The following is a 17,100-nucleotide window of genomic DNA, read 5'->3' as shown; positions in this document are numbered from 1 at the left end:
GTGAGGCATATAATCAGGGAGCGTTAGTTAATTTAAAACAGTGTTCCCGTAGTGGGCATTAGTAATTATTCACTCAAAAATGCGCTAGTAATAGTCAAAAACACTTAAAACGATGGTTAGTACTGACAGGTAGTAATCGTAGAAATAATAATTTCAATTTTAATATTTTACAAAAGGTGGGCGGTTTATAGACGCGCAGTGTAGTCAAACACAACAAACGCACCGGTTTACGCCCAATGTTCTCCGCCTGACCAATCAGATGTTCTTTCTGACGCAGGCAACATACTCCCGCCAATTCTGACTAGGAGCGCGAGGCAGGCAGCGGGGAAGCTGCGGAGGAGCCGAAGTGAGCACTGGTTCTGGGGGATAGACGAGTAATACATGTCAGCTATCCAGCGATAAAGGGTCAAGATCCCCCATTCGACCGGGGCCGAAACTTCATCCAGCGGAGAAGGTCCTCCCGAAGTTAGAACAGACGGTACAAGGATGTTGGCGGCGGAGGCACCATCAGCGGAGGGACACTTGGCAGCTTCAACACCCCGTAGACGAGGTATGCTAATGTCACTAGCAAGTTGATGTGTATATATATAATGATGTAAATGTCGTTTTTTTTTTTTTTTTTCCCTTTTCCCTTTTATAAGGTGGCACACAGTTTATGTGTAACTTACAAATATGTAAACTCGCTTGGCAGTTTCGCCTTTGGCCTCGCAAAAATGCTAACTTTCGTCGCCTTTACGCGGTGAATCAAAAGTTGTCGGTGAGACCAAACGACCAGCCAAACGTTGACGTTAAACGATACAAGACGTAATTTGGTTTACGTTGGTTCAACTGTCTGAGTCAGTTCATGTCACCGTTTACAACGGGTCTCACCCTTCCCGTACCGGCAACCTATCACCGGCAGGCCCCTCGCTGTTTAAAGGTGTTCGAGCACGGAATAATACAGCTGGAGCCGCCGCTGTCCGGTTGGCCTTCTTAGGCTAGTTTTGCTAAGCTAACCGAATCTTCATTGGATTCGATGATCTAATTCACCATGCATTTGGCTCAATTCTTTTATTCTGTAAATCGTTATTTGTTTTTGTTTTGAAGAATTCTTGATGCAACGCAGCTTTCTTTTCGGCTTCGTAGAGTCAACAGTTTGTCGGTTCATCGTTGTCATTGCACCACTGGGTGGCGGGAGAACAAATCAATAACAAAACCATTTGTTACCAATTGGGCACCATTATTCATGTAAATGAACGTCAGAAGTATTGCAACACCTGCCATGAAAGGTCAAGTTCCACTGAACACTATTTTTTTTTAAACCAAGACCTGGTGCAAATAACATCCCCCATGTTTATTATTCCCTGTATTCACATTTAACACTTTGTATATTTATTTTCCATGTTATTTTTCTTTCTGTGTCTTTTTAGCTATGGATTGTAAACCCACCAAGGCCAACAAGAAACTGGTACAAGGTAAATATGGACAAAATCACTTGATAAGTGGGCACCCACTCCACAGACCCATTTGTACGCAAGCAATTCAAAACTCAATTTTCTATATGTCCTTACCATATTCATAATAACCATTTCCAGTAACTCGACTGTTTTGTTTTTGTTGCACGCAGCTCGCCTCCCTTTCAAGCGCCTGAACCCGGAACCAAAAGAAAACAAGGCATCGCCGAAGCGCCCCTGTGCACATATTTTCCCTGAAACAGGAGTTTCTGACAGAGAGAATGACATAGAGTCCTCCCCTCTCCCCCCGTCCAGTAGACCCCCCTTGGTTAATGGCTGTGGGCCCCTCGATTGCTTCCTCAGCAAAAGGCGCCCTTCAGCCTCAGACGAGAACATTATCGATCTGACCGACGACGGCCCTTCTCCCGTCAAGTGTCAAGATCCTTTCGTCACCCCTCGTCGCACGTTAAAAGACAGACAAAGCAGCAGGGACACGAGCCTGTCTTGCGAGGAATCCACATGCGTTGATTGCACTGCTGACACGCACACGTCAGACTGCAATGAAAACCCGGAAAATAAAGACGACGATATAGTGGTGGCGGCCGAGGAGGTCGAGGAGGATGGGGTCGCACCGCTGGATACGACGCAAGACACCGACAGCGAGCCGGAAGAGCAGAATGCATCAGGAAACGTGTCCAGTGTTGGCAACAAGTCAACTCTATCAAACTTGTCAGATAATTCCACGCCGGAGAGGACTAAAAAAGACGAGCACACACCCTCCAAGACCCCTACTACAGTATGTGCTCGCATGATTGCGTGCCTCTCACACCTTTTCCTAGAAAGGCTCTTTGTTCGGTAAAGAGCAGCTGGCAATGGATGGATGAATTTTCCCCTTGATTGTTCTTTGCATATAATTCATTTTAGGTTTGCAGTTCGAGTGATGACGTGCGAACTGACTGGCCAGCAACATAAAAAATGAAATGTTCCATCGTCTTGAGTTTTGACCAGAGAGATAAAATTTGCACCTTTCTGTCAAATTAAATCAACTTGATTTTTTTCCCCTTCTAGGAACTAACAAGCACTCCTAAAATCCCTGTTGATAGCAAGAAGATAAAAAGACGCTCGCTAAAGGTGAATGAAGCTGGGATCTTATTTTTTTTCTTTCTTAAAAGAATTCTATGTTCTTAGATGGTGTGACATTATTTAGCCGTTACTGTAAAGAAAAATCAAGGTTCTTGTTTGACACCCCCTTTCAGAGTCCTCAAGAGCAAGAAGAGCTACTTCGGCTGCGCCAGGAGAAAGCGCGGCAAAAGGAGGAGGCCAAGTCAGCCAAGGAGAAAAAGAGGGAAGAGAGCCGCAAGCGGAAGGAGGAGCGCGAAAGGGAAAAACGAGAGAAGAAGGAAAAGGAGGAGCGAGAGAAGCGGGAGAAAAAGGAGAAGGAGGAGCGGGAAAAAGCAGAGAAGCTAAAAGCCAAGGAGGAGCAGCGCAAATCCAAGCTGGAGTGAGTCACGCTGCTGCAAGGTTTCAGCATCTTTTTTTGTTTGTTTTTTTCAGCTCAGTGTTTTTAACACATTTCTACCACAGGGCCAAGCTTGAGGAGAAACGCAAGAAAGAGGAGGAGAAGCGGATGAAGGAAGAGGAGAAGCGGGTGAAAGAAGAGAAAGATGTGAGTTCATATGTCGAAAGCGCATTTCTCTCGACAGAAAATTTTGTCTCCTTCCTTTTATCAAAAACTGACTTTGTTTACTCTCTTTTTTTTATTTTATTTTTTACTTTGACTTTTTCAGCGTCTCAAAGCAGAGAAGGCCGAGATCACAAGGTTTTTCCAGAAACCCAAAACCCCGCAGGCTCCAAAGGTGAGTTGAGCTTCCCCGTGAATATGTCACCCAATGGTTGTGGAGATCTCATGAATCTGCCTAACCTTGTCAGACTCTCGCTGTGGCTTGTGGGAAGTTTGCGCCCTTCGAGATCAAGTACAACATGTGCATGGCGCCGTTGTGCCGGGTACAATGCGAGGAGTCTGCCTTGGAGGAACTGGACCGATATTTGTTGCACCCTAGTGACAGAGCGTGTTCACTGAAGGACTGGATCAACCAGAAACCTCGACGCTCTGCCCCTACCAGACCTAGAGTGGCCATCCCTGAGAGGTGAGATATTTGAATGCTACTGTTCCTTTTTGCAGGCTTTGAGAAAGTATTTAACATCGATTGAACTATTTGGCGTTCTCAGCGATAGCATAGCCATCGATGGGCCCAAACCAGAAGGCGTGCCGGACCGCAAACTGTACGGACCGATGAAACTGCTGCTGTTTCGTGAGAACCACCGCCCAGCTTATTGGGGCACCTGGCGGAAGAAGAGTTTGCACATCTCACCACGCTGCCCCCTCAGGAAAGACACGGTAAGACTACATTGCGCTTTCAAGTGCCACACAACACTGCGAGCGAGTCAAAAGCTTTTGTGATTGTAGCGAGCTCATTCATACGGTCGCGTTCCCTTTGAACGGCAGGATTTGTTGGACTATGAGGTGGATAGCGATGAAGAGTGGGAGGAAGAGGAACCCGGGGAATCCCTCTCACACAGCGAAGGGGTGAGCTAGCGGACAAATGAGTTGATGCCAGATTCCATTGCTCAAATCCGGATTCTCTCTGCATCGCTGGCTAGCTTGTGTTACTAATTAAACAGTTCCTTGGAAACCTTCTTAAATTGTGATTTGTGTTACGATTTGTTATATTTGAATTGGTTACCCTTTTCAGGAGGACGAGGATGAGGGAGGTGAGGATGACGACGACAACGACGGGTTCTTTGTTCCTCACGGCTATCTCTCGGACGACGAGGGCGCACTTGAAGAAGTGGTATGATGGTCATCAGTTGGATTTTTTTTTTTTTTAGCTCGCTGACCTAACAGGCATGATCCTCTGCAGGATGGCGGTGACCTGGAAAAGCAGAAACTGCAGCAGAGGCTGAAAGCCAGGGAATGGGAAGAGTTGATGTCCACCAAGAACAAAATGAAGGTGCTCCAGCCGGTGGTGAGGGGCTGCCTCTGGGAGGGCGACGGGCTCTTCTCGGATCTTCTCCAATCATACGCCGTGTGCCTCATTGAACCATTACCCAAAGCTGATATGAGCCCCAGCCCAAAGGAGCAGGCTGAAAAGTGCAACAGAAAAGCACAGTGTAAGTGTGACGGGTATTTTGTTGACTTAGCGGGTTGTTTTTTTTTGTTGGTACCAACTTAACCTGTACTACTTTGATCCACTTTTTCTCAACAGTGCTTTCCCAGCTGTTGCCGCTGCTTCACGGCAACCTGAACAGCAGTAAAGTCATTATCACAGAGTTTCAGGAATATTGTCGCCACAAAACCACGTCCAGCTCGCCGCCCCCTCAACTGTCCAGCCCAGAAAGCTCGGCGGATGTGCCCACTCGGTAAAGCCATAGCCTCTTTACGATGTCTGTCAATTATCTGTATTTTTTTTTGGGCATTTCATAAAGCCAGTATAGATATATATATATATATATATTTTATATTCTGTTCAGCCTGAGCAGATGGCTATTGTATTTATGATTCCCATTTCTCCTCAGAACACAATTGAAGCGTTTAATCCAGAGCAATGCCGTTTATGAGAAGCGCTCCACCTACCGACGCTGCTGCTGGTACGTACACGCGGACGTCCTGTCCCGCTTTGGCCTGGAGGCGCTCCCGGTGCCCGGCAAGTGGTCCTACGTGACCAGCGGCGCACGGGAAGAGTCCCGCGAGGAGGCGGCCACGGGCTCCGAGGGCAACTCTCCCAACACGCCGCAGACTCCTCCCGCCACGTTGGCGGCCTCCAAGAGGAAAAGCACCGGCAGCATGTCCATCACCAAATTCATGAAGCGATGTAACGGCCGAGAACAGGTAACTAATTTGAATAGTTTTTTTTTTTAAAAATGAAAACATTTTTCGCTCACATTGTCTGTTGTGATGTCTGTTAGACAGAAGAAATGGAGACTGACGGTTTTCAAGCTGACGCAGAGGACGATGACGATGATTGCATCGTGATTGGCGTGCAAAGTGGTGAGCCCAAAAAAAAAAAGTCGATAATTATAGAAAAAAACCTCTAATAATGATCATGCTTATTCCTATTATTAATCACAATCAGCAGTTTAGGTGTTTGTTTTTGATCAGTCTATTGAAATGTGCAATTTGGGTAATCAAACGTGGCCGTTATGTTCCGTAGGCCCAGCCAGAGAGAATTCCTTCACGAAGGGAAGCGACATGATGGAAGTCACCCCGTCCGACACCGCCGCTCTCCCAGTGGCCAGCGCTGCTCCGACCCTAGCCACAGCCTAAACAGAAAGCGAGGTGCTTTCCGGCTTCCTTGCTCTGGTCGTCTTTGTCCTCCTCCGTCCGTGAGCATGGTAAGGGAAGTGAAATGGCGCATTCTGCTCACGCCGGCATTGCCATGGTCTCTTGGGCATGCGTGGTGTGTTTTCAAGTTTCAGACAGTTGTGGCGCACCACTCACGATGAAAAGCGTCCAAAAAAAACAGCATTATTTACATTTTAGAAATTGAGTACTAATGTTGTTATGTATATAGACTGCCAGAAGTCAGGTTCAGATTTAAGGTTCCTCCTTTTGTTTACTCTTGTGCCATTTACTCCCGATTCTTTCCAAACCCCGGACACCTCACTGGAGTAGCTGCTAGACCTGTACTTGTACAGTTAGATCCAGTGAAGAAATTTTTTTTATATAAAAAAATAAAATAAAAATGCATTTTGGAGGCATACTTGAATAAGAAATCATTAAACAGAAATAAAATGGTTGCATTATGTTTTCATTTTTCAAAATTGAAATGTCTCAAATACTGTACAGTCAAGTGTCTACTAAAATAAAAATGCAGGATATTACCAGAGGATAAATGCTCTTGTCACTTGTTTGGCAGACAAGAGGGGAAGGAAAACCTAAGAAAAAAAAAAAAAAGAAATCTTGGGGGAAATTGGGTAACAGCTCCTGTTATGTACATTATCTTACGTCAGCATTAAAAATGTTCCAAAGCAATGAGGCTCACAAATCCTGTCCTGATGCAAGCAATTGTTTATTTCAGGCAGAACAGGTTGACAAACCGCTCACCCATTTTCAAAACCGTAGAACATGTGAAATGTGGGCATTTAATAGTTGATTAGCGTTAAGGTGACAATAACCACATCGCCCCGTGACTCACTAGATCTACGTTAGTGTTTGATAGAAAGACGAGCAATGTGAGGTAGTTGTCACCTTCGTCCGCCGCAAGATGGAAGACAAAAAAAACAGTGTATCAACTCCCCTCTAGAGTGTTTGTGTTCATGTACATAAAAACTAAATAAAGGCATCATCAAGTTAAAAGATGAAGTCCAAGATTAAATCAAATACTGAAGCGTGATCGGGATTTCCTTTAGATTTTGCACGAAATTTAGTAGATGTTTGATACAAACAAGAACAATTCACAGACCTTGTTTTTTTTCTTCATTGACACATGCAGCCCCATGGTTCGGTTTGAATAATTGTCAAGTAAGCTGAAATGGAAACATGACTGGCTTTCTCTTTTAGTCTGTTGGATGCCGTGAGCAAAGGTTAGCGCTTGTTAGACGATGAACAACAACGGTATTAAATACGAGCGTAAACGGATCAGTTGCTGAGGGGCGCTTTCGTGCCCGTCCGGCGATGCCAGGTAGGGAAAGTTGGCGTGGACTCGGCGTGCGCTCACTCGCTCGATTCAGCTCAAGTTGCGAATGGTCTCCAGCAATTCCGGTTTGAGGAGGGCTGAGCTTTTCCCGCCTGCTGCCGCAATGTCTGCCTGCACGGTTGCATCCCAGGCTAATGTGAGTAGAGCTGTGGGCACCTTTCAAAAAAAAAAATAATAAATATAATTGACAAATTCTGGATTGAGGCTACATGTTTACATCTCATCTCTTGGTGCCACTCACCAGGTTACACTCGACCAGAGCCACGTCCTCGGACTCTTGCAACTTGTGACCGCCGGGAGCTATGAGCTCGAAGGGCTGCCAGCCGTCCACCAGGGAGTCTCGCACGAAGCTGAAGAGCGCGGGAAGTCGATCCCAGGCGTAGAACGTCCCTGAGGTCAGACGTATGATTTTAAAACCTTGCCGGTTCAATTTTATGACTTGAGCTTCCATCTGTGCCTATTGTGTGACGTACGTACCCTGGAGCAGGTTTCCATCGGGTAGCCGGATGCGGAGCAGAGTGTAGTTGTACTTCCTCCTCTCCCTTTGCTCATCTCGCTCCCTCATGGCTTTGGTACGAAGTATGGAGTTCTTCTCCACTAAGTCACTCCTAACACACATATGAATTAAAAAAGTCTTCATCCTGAAATAAGACTTTCCAAATTGCAGATTTCAACCTCAGCTGCTGCTCCCTCTTGATTTCTTCGGCGCTCAGGTTGTAGAACTCAGACGGCAGCTCAAAGCGGGTTGCGTTGTTGGACGGTCGGAAGGCTTGAGCCTGCCGGTCCAGTTGCGCTCGGACGGGCTCGCCGCGCTGCAAACGATCCCGCCGCTCCTTCATCAGCTCCAGGGCGTCGGAACTCTGCTCGGGCAACACCAGGAACTCCTCTTCTTCTTCTAAACTCCGGTAAGCACAAGTGTGAGAAGAGCTATTTCACTTTTTAATACAAGAATTGTGTTTTGTATTTGCTCGGTGATCGATTTACCTTGACCATCGACAGGAATTATTGTGCTTGTAAATCCAAGAGCCTGCAGGAACTCTCTCGTGCCTTCCACACAGTGCACTTTTTCCTAAAACAAAAACAAACATGGCTGAAGAGAAAACACATGTAATGTAGTCTTTGGGCCAACAGGTGGCAGTATTCCACTCAATTAAACAGGCAAGTCATACCTGAAAGACTTTGTTGCTTAGTTTAATCTTCCTGTATTTCTCTTCTGAAGGATTCTTACAAATATTTTCAACGTATCTGGAAAAGAAGGAGAAAAATGTTGAAACTGTTTTTCTCCTCCAATAGGTGTGTTACATTTTCAGGCATCTTACTTGCTTATGATGTCCACTGCTGCTTTCACCTTCTCTTTGTCTTTGTTGAACGTGTGAATCATCATGACAGATGCTTCCACTTCGTCTTCCTCAAACCGCTGATACCAACAAACAGAATTAATCGTCATGGTGGCTTTCACACACAAATCTTTTTTTAGGCATACCATCAAAATGGCCTCCTTTATGTAGGCATCCCGTTGGCTCTTTGTTAGGATGGCTCCTGTTAGCGGGCAGGTGAAATACACGCCAGTCACCGAGAGATGCTCTTTCACGGCAATGTCGGTTCCCTGGTGGTGTTGGGGAGAACTTGAATATGAATCATGTTATTGTATCATAAATATTTAAGTTAGTTGGTTTTTATTTTCTCAGTCAGAAATGTTGACACAACAACACAACGTACCTCCGCAGTTGTCGCCTTGTCTCTTTCTGCCACAGCGGCGGCTTCGGCCTCCAGCTCTCGTTTCACTGTGAAATATGCACAAACTTTTAATTTTACGTGACATACTTTTATAACAACACGTGGTCATCACGCATTAATACTTCCAGTCTCTTAATGTTTTACAAAAGATTCTATCTTGAGTCAGGCAATTGCAATATTCTATGTAGAGCAACTGATCAGTTGTTAACTTTTACAAATGTTATGACTCATCTTCGTGTAAAATAAAGTGGGTAGTGACTCTTTTTCCCCCACATCTGTGTCGATGGCAGTGCTCTACATATGTCTGACCTTGGTTCCTGATGGCAATCTGGGAGGTGTGGACCTTCGGCCGCTGGTGCTGTTCAATCCTGGCCAGAGCTGCAGCTCCTGCTCGTTGGGATCCCTCGCTGGGAGCTTCACGGTGATGCTGCGTGCCACTGGAGCTCCTATGCCCTCTCTCAGGTGCACTTCTTTGTGACATAATACAGAAAGAGTCTACTAAGCTTACGCTTCCTTATCTCGTTAAGAATCAGAAGCGGTGTTAAGGGGTGATCACGTGACTTAATAAGATTGTGTGGGACTTAACCGTTAGCCACCCTGAAATTAGACGCTTGCTGAGTGCTACGTTGCTAAACAACTCACGACAACAACTACATTAAATGAGGTGTGTTGCGCAGACAAAGTGTAAACAAACGCCGATCTATTCAGTTATAAAGGCGCATGTAAAACGACGCAGCGCTAACGTTTTTAGCCGTTTGGTTAGCTCACGCGTGTGGGGAGGGGGTCCGCCCTTTACCTGCTATCTTCCGTTAGCTTTTTCCCTTGGCCCGCCGATTTAAATTTGATGTCCTTCTTGAAGTCATCGAAAAGCTTCTTCATCTCTTTAAGGGAGGCGAGAACGACAGACACTCGGTAGGGACTGTCAGATAGGACTGGGATGTCAACAAATCGACTTCTTCTGTGGTATTACAAGACGCTTCATTGATACCACTACTTCCGGCTCACGTCTTTGCGAGTGCTGCCCTCATGAGGTAGAGTTAAAAGTAAAAATAAAGCAACCACAGAATACTTAAGTATTTAAAAAAAAAAAACTGGTTTTATAACATTCTTGGTCCCGATTCATGGGTGTTTCAAGAGCTCTCCTTGGAATGAACTATCACGGTTCTTTCCCGGTAGCTTTTATTTTTATTTTTAAACTTGTTATGCAATTTACGAGGCTCATCTGAAGGCAGCATTGTATCTCCGCCCGCCACGTCAGGCGTGACGTAGCGAGAGGTGGTGTCCGGGTTTGTGAGGCGTTCGGACCCGGACAAGAAAGACTCAATTGTGGCGTGTAACGTTCGATTTAGGTGTGACACTCCTACTAGGTAAGTTAGAATAAGAATTGACGCATGTTTCTTAGATTCGTTGACTTATACTACGGCTAACAACGCTAAATGTTAGATACTCGACTATGGTGCGTTGCTGCGACCAAATACAACTGTCAATTGACACATTTTACTCCAAACTTGACCGCAGCGCCGAATAACGTTCTAAACTAAAATGATGATTTACATTGCTTATGTATCCGCTACCTTAGCTTAACCATAAGTTAAATATGAAACATGGCCAAAAGATGTCTTTGTTACGGGGATCGTATGGTGCCGTCAACTTAATAGCTTTGTAAATTGTTGATGAATGATGGTTTTGTGGACTGGCAGGTTGCTTTCACAGGTTTAATGTTTGACTTTGTCTTTTCAGTTCAAGATTTAAATAGACGCGTAGGGTGTGCCACCCATCAATCAATCCGTGCTATAACTACACACTAGAAATGTCACTGTACTACTCAAAGCACAATTTGTCATCACCATCTTATCTTTCTATTGCTTTAATCTTTCTTTTGTATAACAATCATAATACATTTTATTTTCAGGGAAATCAAGGTCACAGTTTTGATCTAGCTCTTCTTATTTGATGAACAACTCGTTCCTCTTTTGAACTTGGGTGTTATCTTACTTAACTAGCAAAGATCAGACATGCGCTTGTACTATTCCATTTTTCTCCACCTTTCCACAAGATTTAAAAACTAATTATGAGACAGATTTTCTCCCCAGATTGTGCAATTCATTTCCATTTAATAATTTACTGTTGTATCCCTTTAGTCTTCATGGATATCAGAAGTGAATAATTTATCGTATGGCGGAATGAAAGAAATTAACAGTATCATTGTATTTCTTAGCAAAGCCATTACTGACCATGGACCCGAATGCCAGCGGACTCCTCCAGAGGCTGACTGAGGCCGGCCAATCTCACCTGATCCGCTTCTGGGACAAACTAAACCCTGATGAGCGTGCCTCCTTAAACCAGGAGTTGCAGGGGATCGACTTCCAGGAGATCAATGTCTTTTTCAAGAGAGCCATGGAGTCATCCGGATCCAGCAGCCAGAATGAGAAGATGGACGGCCGCATGGAGCCGGTCCCCCAGGATGTGCTCGGGAGTGTGACGAGGGACAGGGGAAGTGTTAAACGCTGGGAGGAAAAAGGTAATCCAAATTTTTTTGGGGGAAGTTGATTGACCAAAAACAAACACAAGTGGCGTGTTTGACTTTTGAGTCAGTTTTCTTTGTGTTGCTAAGAGAAGTAAAATGTGGGTCAAAAGTGGCACTTTCTATTTCAAGTCAATGACAGTCTGGATAGTAAAGATAACACAGAAAGCAAAGGAAAAATTATACCGTCTCCCTAAAAGCCATCTTGTTTTGATTATGTTTATTGCGCAACTAGTTTGGTCAGTCAAGTTTTACGTCACACAGGAAGATGACAGCACAAGGGTGGAGGGTGGTTGTGGTGTCGCAGTGTAGTCATCTGGTTTTGATTTCATCTTTGACGTAGACAGAATATGTTTTGTACCCTTGTTGATGAGATCACTTTTCTCTAGCATACGGTGTGTGAGTTTCAAGATTCAAGAGTTTTATTTATTCGCCATGTTTGAGCTTGCCAAACAAGGAATTTGACGTCGGGCCTCTGTTCAACATTTAGGTGACTAACAACACTCAGGACGTGAAAAATGACAAAAAAATTAAGTTTGGGTGGTTAGTCAAAGTCTAGCAGGTCCGCCCCAAGTTATTGTTTTTCTTTACAAGACTAGGAGCATTGAGACTGAAGTCACGTAGGAGCCATTTATGTAAGATAAAACAGAACAGCCATAAACTTTATGAATCCATAAAGCTCTGGAGCTCCATTAAAAAAAAAAAAAAAAAAAAATCAAATCATCAATGTCAGTCCACCTTTTGTTGGAACTACTTTATTTTTTTTGCCTTTTCTTCCGTGTGAGTCATTTTGAGTTTAAAAAAAAAGCCACAACATTCAGCCCAAGAAACTCACTTCAGTCATAAATTCCCAGTGAACCAAAATGTCATGCAGCAGTGCATGATGTATTTATTGTTGCAATTCCATTTCAATTATTAATGAAAGTAATATAAATGTACTATGACCATTCTTACAGATTAGATAGTGTTACAAAACATGAAGTCATCATCATGTTCAACAGTCTAATCTGTGATGTTACATGATCAATATTAACTCCCAGCCCTCCACTTTCAGGCCTGGAATGCATCTCACAGGGTAAAGTGGCCGTCCTACTTCTGGCCGGCGGTCAGGGAACCAGACTCGGGGTCTCCTACCCCAAAGGGATGTACGACGTGGGGCTTCCGTCCCACAAGACCCTCTTCCAAATCCAGGCCGAAGGCATTTTGAAGCTGCAGCGCTTGAGTGAGGAAAAGCACAAGAAGAAGTGCACCATTCCTTGGTAAGGCGGAAGCTCACCTGACGTTAACCGTCCGCCCTCGCTTTGGTCAATAGATCATTGAAATGGGTTGTAGCCATATCACACAATCAAGGAAGTTCCTTGTGGAGTCAAGGGCATGATAAAATAAGAATGACTAAGGTCATAAAAATGACACGTGTGTAAAGACAATCTCATTGATGTCATAGTAGAGGTCGTCACGGACATCTAGGAATATTTATTTTTTCACGCCACCTGGTGGCTCTCGCATCCAGGTACATCATGACCAGCGGCAGGACCATGGACTCTACCAAAGACTTCTTCTCACGCCTTAACTACTTTGGCTTGGACAAGAGCAACGTCATCTTTTTCCAGCAGGGCATGCTCCCAGCCATGGACTACGACGGCAAGATTATTCTGGAGAGTAAATCCAAGGTGTCCATGGCTCCTGGTAAATTGTTGCCACTTCTTTAGCATCTGCTTTTGTGGATTTTGTGCAAAGGAATAAAAACAAAATGGCTTCCTGTGTTTCAGATGGGAACGGGGGTCTATACAGAGCCTTGGGGAACCAGGGCATCTTGGATGACATGCAGCGGAGGGGGGTTGAGTTCATACATGTGTACTGTGTGGATAACATCCTGGTCAAAGTGGCTGACCCAGCATTTGTCGGTTTCTGTATGGAGAAGGATGCTGACTGCGGCGCTAAGGTCGGTTTTGCACTTGTTTTTCTTCCTGTTTTCTTTTTTTTTTCCCTGCTGCCAGATTCATTGGTTGATTTTATTTTTTAATATCATGCTCTTGACATATTTACACTCCTTGGACACTTTATTAGCGTGAGGTAGAATATGAAAACCCTGAACTTTAGTACTAACACTAGTCAACTCGAATGGAAAAATAATAGTGGAATAATGGCAACTTCCACAATCCACCAGCAGGTGGCGACAAAGCCCAGTTTGTCTCCTATTTACGCCCACTAACATAATTATTTAAACTGGTTTTGTTTTTGTTTTCCTTGGTGTCTCTTTATACTTTTTGCTATAAATACATTGTTTATACGCCCAGAAAGTGTTTTATGTGTTCAGTCACATTCTAGATTAGCTGTGATGGAATCATATGATTTAATCCTGGAAACATTATTCATGTATGCCAATCCATTGCGACTCATTATTGGCTCGCTTTTTTTTAGGTGAGTGATTAATATCTGAAGCAATCAACTGCAGTAAACTGTTAGATGATGATACTCAAAAATAATTTCAAGGACGTTATCTCAAGAAATCGAAGATTCAATATTCAAAATATTTGCACTACACGGATGTGCCGGGCCCCATAAGTGGGTTTACCTTGGGCCCCCAAATGACTAAATAAGCCTCCGGGTGGGGTGTAACCTTGGTCAGAGGCAAAATACAGACAAACAAGTATTCACACTCATCTATGGACTACTCCTATCTATCTGGATTTCATGTGCCTCTTTTGCTTCCTCCATGTCTTCACAAGCATCCACGTCACCTAATGTAATAACGTATCTTACAAACACGCATCCAGCTGCTCTCTCGGTCGGTCGGGTTTCCATAAAGTTCCCTCTGGAGTTTATATGGCATCCCGGTGAGCGTTGACCCGGCCCGCTCACCAACCCCCTCATCAGTACTCTGTCATTAAGCACTGGCTGACTTTTTTTTTTCCTCCACTTTCAGTGCAAACTGCTGGAAATATGATCTTTTTGTGGCAGTTTTAACTCCATGTAGTAGAAGTAGTAGGCCTCTCATGTGGTTTTTATATAAATATATATCTTTTAACTGGAATAAATATAAGATTTTTTTGATGTTCTCCACTCTTATCGCAAATCTGGTTCTCAGGTGGTGGAGAAAAGCAACCCGACGGAGGCCGTCGGCGTAGTTTGTAAGGCCGACGGGCACTACCAAGTGGTGGAGTACAGCGAGATCACCCTGACGACGGCCCAGAAGCGCAGCGCCGACGGCCGCCTCATGTTCAACGCGGCCAACATCTGTAATCACTTCTTTAGCTTCGCCTTCCTCAAAGACATAGTCCAGTAAGCCCACCGAGACCGTTTAGCCTTCAACTCGATTGAATCTCATTGTCGCTTTCTCCCATCAGGAAGTATGAACCAAAGCTTCAGCACCACATAGCCCAGAAGAAGATCCCGTTTGTGGACGAGCAGGGTCAACTCGTCAGCCCTGACAAACCCAATGGAATTAAAATGGAAAAATTTGTCTTTGACATCTTCCAGTTTGCCAAGTAAACAATTTGCATATGTTCAAACGCTGCATAATATTACAAGAGAACATTTAGGCCTACTACGCTACTGTACTTTAACATCGGTTGTGATGGTAGTGTTTGAAAAACTGTTCGCTTTAGAGTTTATACAAATGTATTTATCATGTCTAAGATGTAATCGTAACCACGTGTCTCTCAACAGGACGTTTGTGGTGTACGAGGTGCTGAGGGAAGACGAGTTCTCCCCGCTGAAGAACGCCGATCGCCAAGACGGGAAGGACACGCCCACCTCCGCCAGACACGCCCTCATGTCCCTCCACCACCGCTGGGTGTTGAACGCCGGCGGCCATTTTATTGACGAGAATGGCACGCGCGTGCCCGCCATACCCAGGTAAGCGCAGCTGCAAGGTGTGTGTGTGTGTGTGTGTGTGTGTGTGTGTGTGTCTGTGTGTGTGTGTGTGTGTGTGTGTGCGCTGCTTGTTTGCATCCCTTGTTTGTGGATTTTGTTGTTGTTTGTGTTTATCCTCACATTCATTGTCCCACCTCTCCCCGGCCAAATGTTTCCAGAGCTGGAGCAGCAGACCCTGTCACAGATGATGGCATCAGAAAGTAATTCCCTGCCCAAAACCTGCCCCCCCCTGCCCCTCCCTCCTCCACTGGCACCACCAAGTGCATGCAGATGATTTTAGTTTGCTTTAAGGACCATATTTCTCCAAGCATGTACAGTTCGCTCCACTTTGCTCACGTGTGCCAAGATGTCTTGCTTGGAGTAACAACTCGAGATGAAACGATATCAGAGGTAGTTAGAGTAGAACATAATTTTGGTGTCTCAAAGTCAAAACTAGTACTGCTCAAGTACTAAGAAAGTATTCGGTAACAAAGTACAGCGAACTTAACATTTCAAATCTTGCTTAGCTTTTTTTGAAATCAAGGTAACAGCCACAAAATCGAGAGCAAGACGTCGGCATGTATCGCACGCTAATCTCAACTCAATTCTTTTCCAGCCCAAATGTTCTGAAGTGATCATTCTGCCTCTTCAATCATCCGGCTGCTCTCTTTTACTCTTCAATCATCCTACCATGCTCGGTGGGACCGCTAACATGTAATTACTGAGATTGTGTCTTTTTCCACCCGCCTTGTATTGAAAGAAATGAAATGATGGCGGCGTGGCCGCCACTTGCACAGGTGGTACGAATGCGAGCGCCGGCGTCATCATTTTTCTGACATCAAATTCTATCCCTTCTTCATTTTGATGATCAATACTTTCAAAATATAACCCAATTAAAGCGAGGCGATGATTTGCTGCCTTTTTATTTTTTATTTTTACAATTTTGTGACGCTTAATTTCCTTTAATTTCGTTTTTTCCCTCCATCCAGCCTAAAGGACGGAACGGACCTGCCAATCAAATGTGAAATCTCCCCGCTGGTGTCCTATGGGGGGGAGGTAAGACTTTGTATTTTTTTATAGAGGGCAAAATCATTCAAAATAAATGTAATGACATTTTTTGGGAGTGAAAATTCTGAAGTAACCCCTTGTTCAAGTCTACTTAAAGGCAATGTCCTAATCAACGTTGTTCCCGAAAGGGTCTGGAAGCGCTGGTGAAGGGTCGAGATTTCCACCCCACGCTCATCATCGACGAGAGCGGCGTCCACGAGCTGGTCAAGAACGGCGTTTAGGTGGGACCAATCCAAAGACACCAACCCTTTTTGGTTCCTCTAGGAGAAGTTGTGATGTCATCACTGTGCAATAACAAGTGTCAAAGTGCATGTCCACCAAGCAACTTGATGAACAAACCAAGGAGATGAAGTGAAGTATGACGACAGTCCTTCGGGAGGAGCGCTTGTGGGTTTGGTGCATCTATTTATTTTGATGATGAAACTTATTTTTATATATTCTACATATCTGCTCAAGTTTACATCGTGATTTTTATAACTCATTGGAACTGGAATAATCTGGTTTGTGAATCATACAGGGCAGGATGTGGGAGTTTTTCTTCTAATTATCAATGATGGAACTTGACTCAGCTCAAAGTCATGCATATTAAAGAAGAAGGAAAAAACAGTATTTGAAAGATTTTTTTTTTTTTTTGGGTGCCGTACACCTATTGAGGCAAAATCAAGAATGGGCATCGGCAATAAAATTTCCGTCTGTACTTCATTACATTTTCCCTTCCACTATTTTAGGTGCTCACTGATGGTTGAACATCAATTTGTAGCGCCTTTGAGATGTTCTAATTTGTTTC

General features: G+C 44.4%; 3 protein-coding genes across 6 annotated transcripts; 2 read left to right on the top strand and 1 right to left on the bottom strand.

Moving 5' to 3' along the window:
* Window positions 1-92: 92 nt before the first annotated feature.
* chaf1a (chromatin assembly factor 1, subunit A (p150)) lies at window positions 93-7,050 on the top strand. Its single transcript, XM_085927915.1, has 16 exons — window positions 93-550; window positions 1,410-1,454; window positions 1,607-2,229; window positions 2,502-2,564; window positions 2,690-2,934; window positions 3,018-3,099; window positions 3,221-3,289; window positions 3,363-3,580; window positions 3,663-3,831; window positions 3,940-4,020; window positions 4,187-4,285; window positions 4,355-4,604; window positions 4,700-4,853; window positions 5,010-5,322; window positions 5,400-5,481; window positions 5,645-7,050. Exons 1-16 carry the CDS (start codon window positions 487-489, stop codon window positions 5,755-5,757), a joined length of 2,670 nt encoding a protein of 889 aa, XP_085784041.1. The 5' UTR covers window positions 93-486; the 3' UTR covers window positions 5,758-7,050.
* On the bottom strand, window positions 6,275-9,847 carry ubxn6 (UBX domain protein 6). Its single transcript, XM_085927916.1, has 11 exons — window positions 9,663-9,847; window positions 9,176-9,336; window positions 8,849-8,913; window positions 8,613-8,735; window positions 8,449-8,546; window positions 8,299-8,374; window positions 8,114-8,198; window positions 7,805-8,024; window positions 7,607-7,737; window positions 7,371-7,519; window positions 6,275-7,285 (listed from the first exon to the last, which is right to left on the bottom strand). The coding sequence occupies exons 1-11, from the start codon at window positions 9,743-9,745 to the stop codon at window positions 7,160-7,162; spliced, it is 1,317 nt and encodes a 438-aa protein (XP_085784042.1). The 5' UTR covers window positions 9,746-9,847; the 3' UTR covers window positions 6,275-7,159.
* Window positions 9,848-10,099: 252 nt separating this feature from the next.
* Window positions 10,100-17,015, top strand: uap1 (UDP-N-acetylglucosamine pyrophosphorylase 1). 4 transcript variants are annotated; one of them, XR_015067849.1, is made up of 11 exons: window positions 10,100-10,233; window positions 11,085-11,387; window positions 12,445-12,649; window positions 12,901-13,076; window positions 13,160-13,332; window positions 14,479-14,672; window positions 14,738-14,878; window positions 15,060-15,248; window positions 15,862-15,943; window positions 16,235-16,301; window positions 16,442-16,504. XR_015067849.1 is itself a non-coding variant. In XM_085927217.1 (11 exons), the coding sequence occupies exons 2-11, from the start codon at window positions 11,102-11,104 to the stop codon at window positions 16,532-16,534; spliced, it is 1,566 nt and encodes a 521-aa protein (XP_085783343.1). In that variant the 5' UTR covers window positions 10,100-10,233; window positions 11,085-11,101; the 3' UTR covers window positions 16,535-17,015. The 4 variants fall into 4 exon arrangements, 2 of the variants coding, with proteins under 2 accessions (XP_085783343.1, XP_085783344.1); XM_085927217.1 differs by lacking the exon at window positions 15,862-15,943 and adding an exon at window positions 15,425-15,466 and having other exon boundaries at window positions 16,442-17,015; XR_015067848.1 differs by lacking the exon at window positions 16,442-16,504 and having other exon boundaries at window positions 15,862-15,959; window positions 16,235-16,295.
* The last annotated feature ends 85 nt before the right edge of the window (window positions 17,016-17,100 follow it).

The sequence above is a fragment of the Syngnathus leptorhynchus genome, chromosome 13 (genome assembly GCF_054491065.1).
Source record: "Syngnathus leptorhynchus isolate UIUO chromosome 13, UIUO_Slep, whole genome shotgun sequence".
NCBI classification, from domain to species: Eukaryota; Metazoa; Chordata; class Actinopteri; order Syngnathiformes; family Syngnathidae; genus Syngnathus; species Syngnathus leptorhynchus.
Note: the sequence above shows the minus strand (reverse complement) of the source record. Positions and strands in the feature narration are given on the sequence as shown.

Bases quoted from the DNA above. Each gene is read 5' to 3' on its own strand.
- chaf1a (XM_085927915.1), top strand. From the start codon at position 487: ATGTTGGCGGCGGAGGCACCATCAGCGGAGGGACACTTGGCAGCTTCA. The intron at 3,100-3,220 runs GTGAGTTCATAT...TGACTTTTTCAG, and splicing joins GGGTGAAAGAAGAGAAAGAT to CGTCTCAAAGCAGAGAAGGC. The intron at 5,482-5,644 runs GTGAGCCCAAAA...TATGTTCCGTAG, and splicing joins CGTGATTGGCGTGCAAAGTG to GCCCAGCCAGAGAGAATTCC.
- ubxn6 (XM_085927916.1), bottom strand. From the start codon at position 9,745: ATGAAGAAGCTTTTCGATGACTTCAAGAAGGACATCAAATTTAAATCG. The intron at 8,736-8,848 runs GTACGTTGTGTT...CAACACCACCAG, and splicing joins ACAAGGCGACAACTGCGGAG to GGAACCGACATTGCCGTGAA. The intron at 7,286-7,370 runs GTGAGTGGCACC...TTTTTTTGAAAG, and splicing joins CTCTGGTCGAGTGTAACCTG to GTGCCCACAGCTCTACTCAC.
- uap1 (XM_085927217.1), top strand. From the start codon at position 11,102: ATGGACCCGAATGCCAGCGGACTCCTCCAGAGGCTGACTGAGGCCGGC. The intron at 13,333-14,478 runs GTCGGTTTTGCA...TCTGGTTCTCAG, and splicing joins ATGCTGACTGCGGCGCTAAG to GTGGTGGAGAAAAGCAACCC. The intron at 14,879-15,059 runs GTAAACAATTTG...GTCTCTCAACAG, and splicing joins GACATCTTCCAGTTTGCCAA to GACGTTTGTGGTGTACGAGG.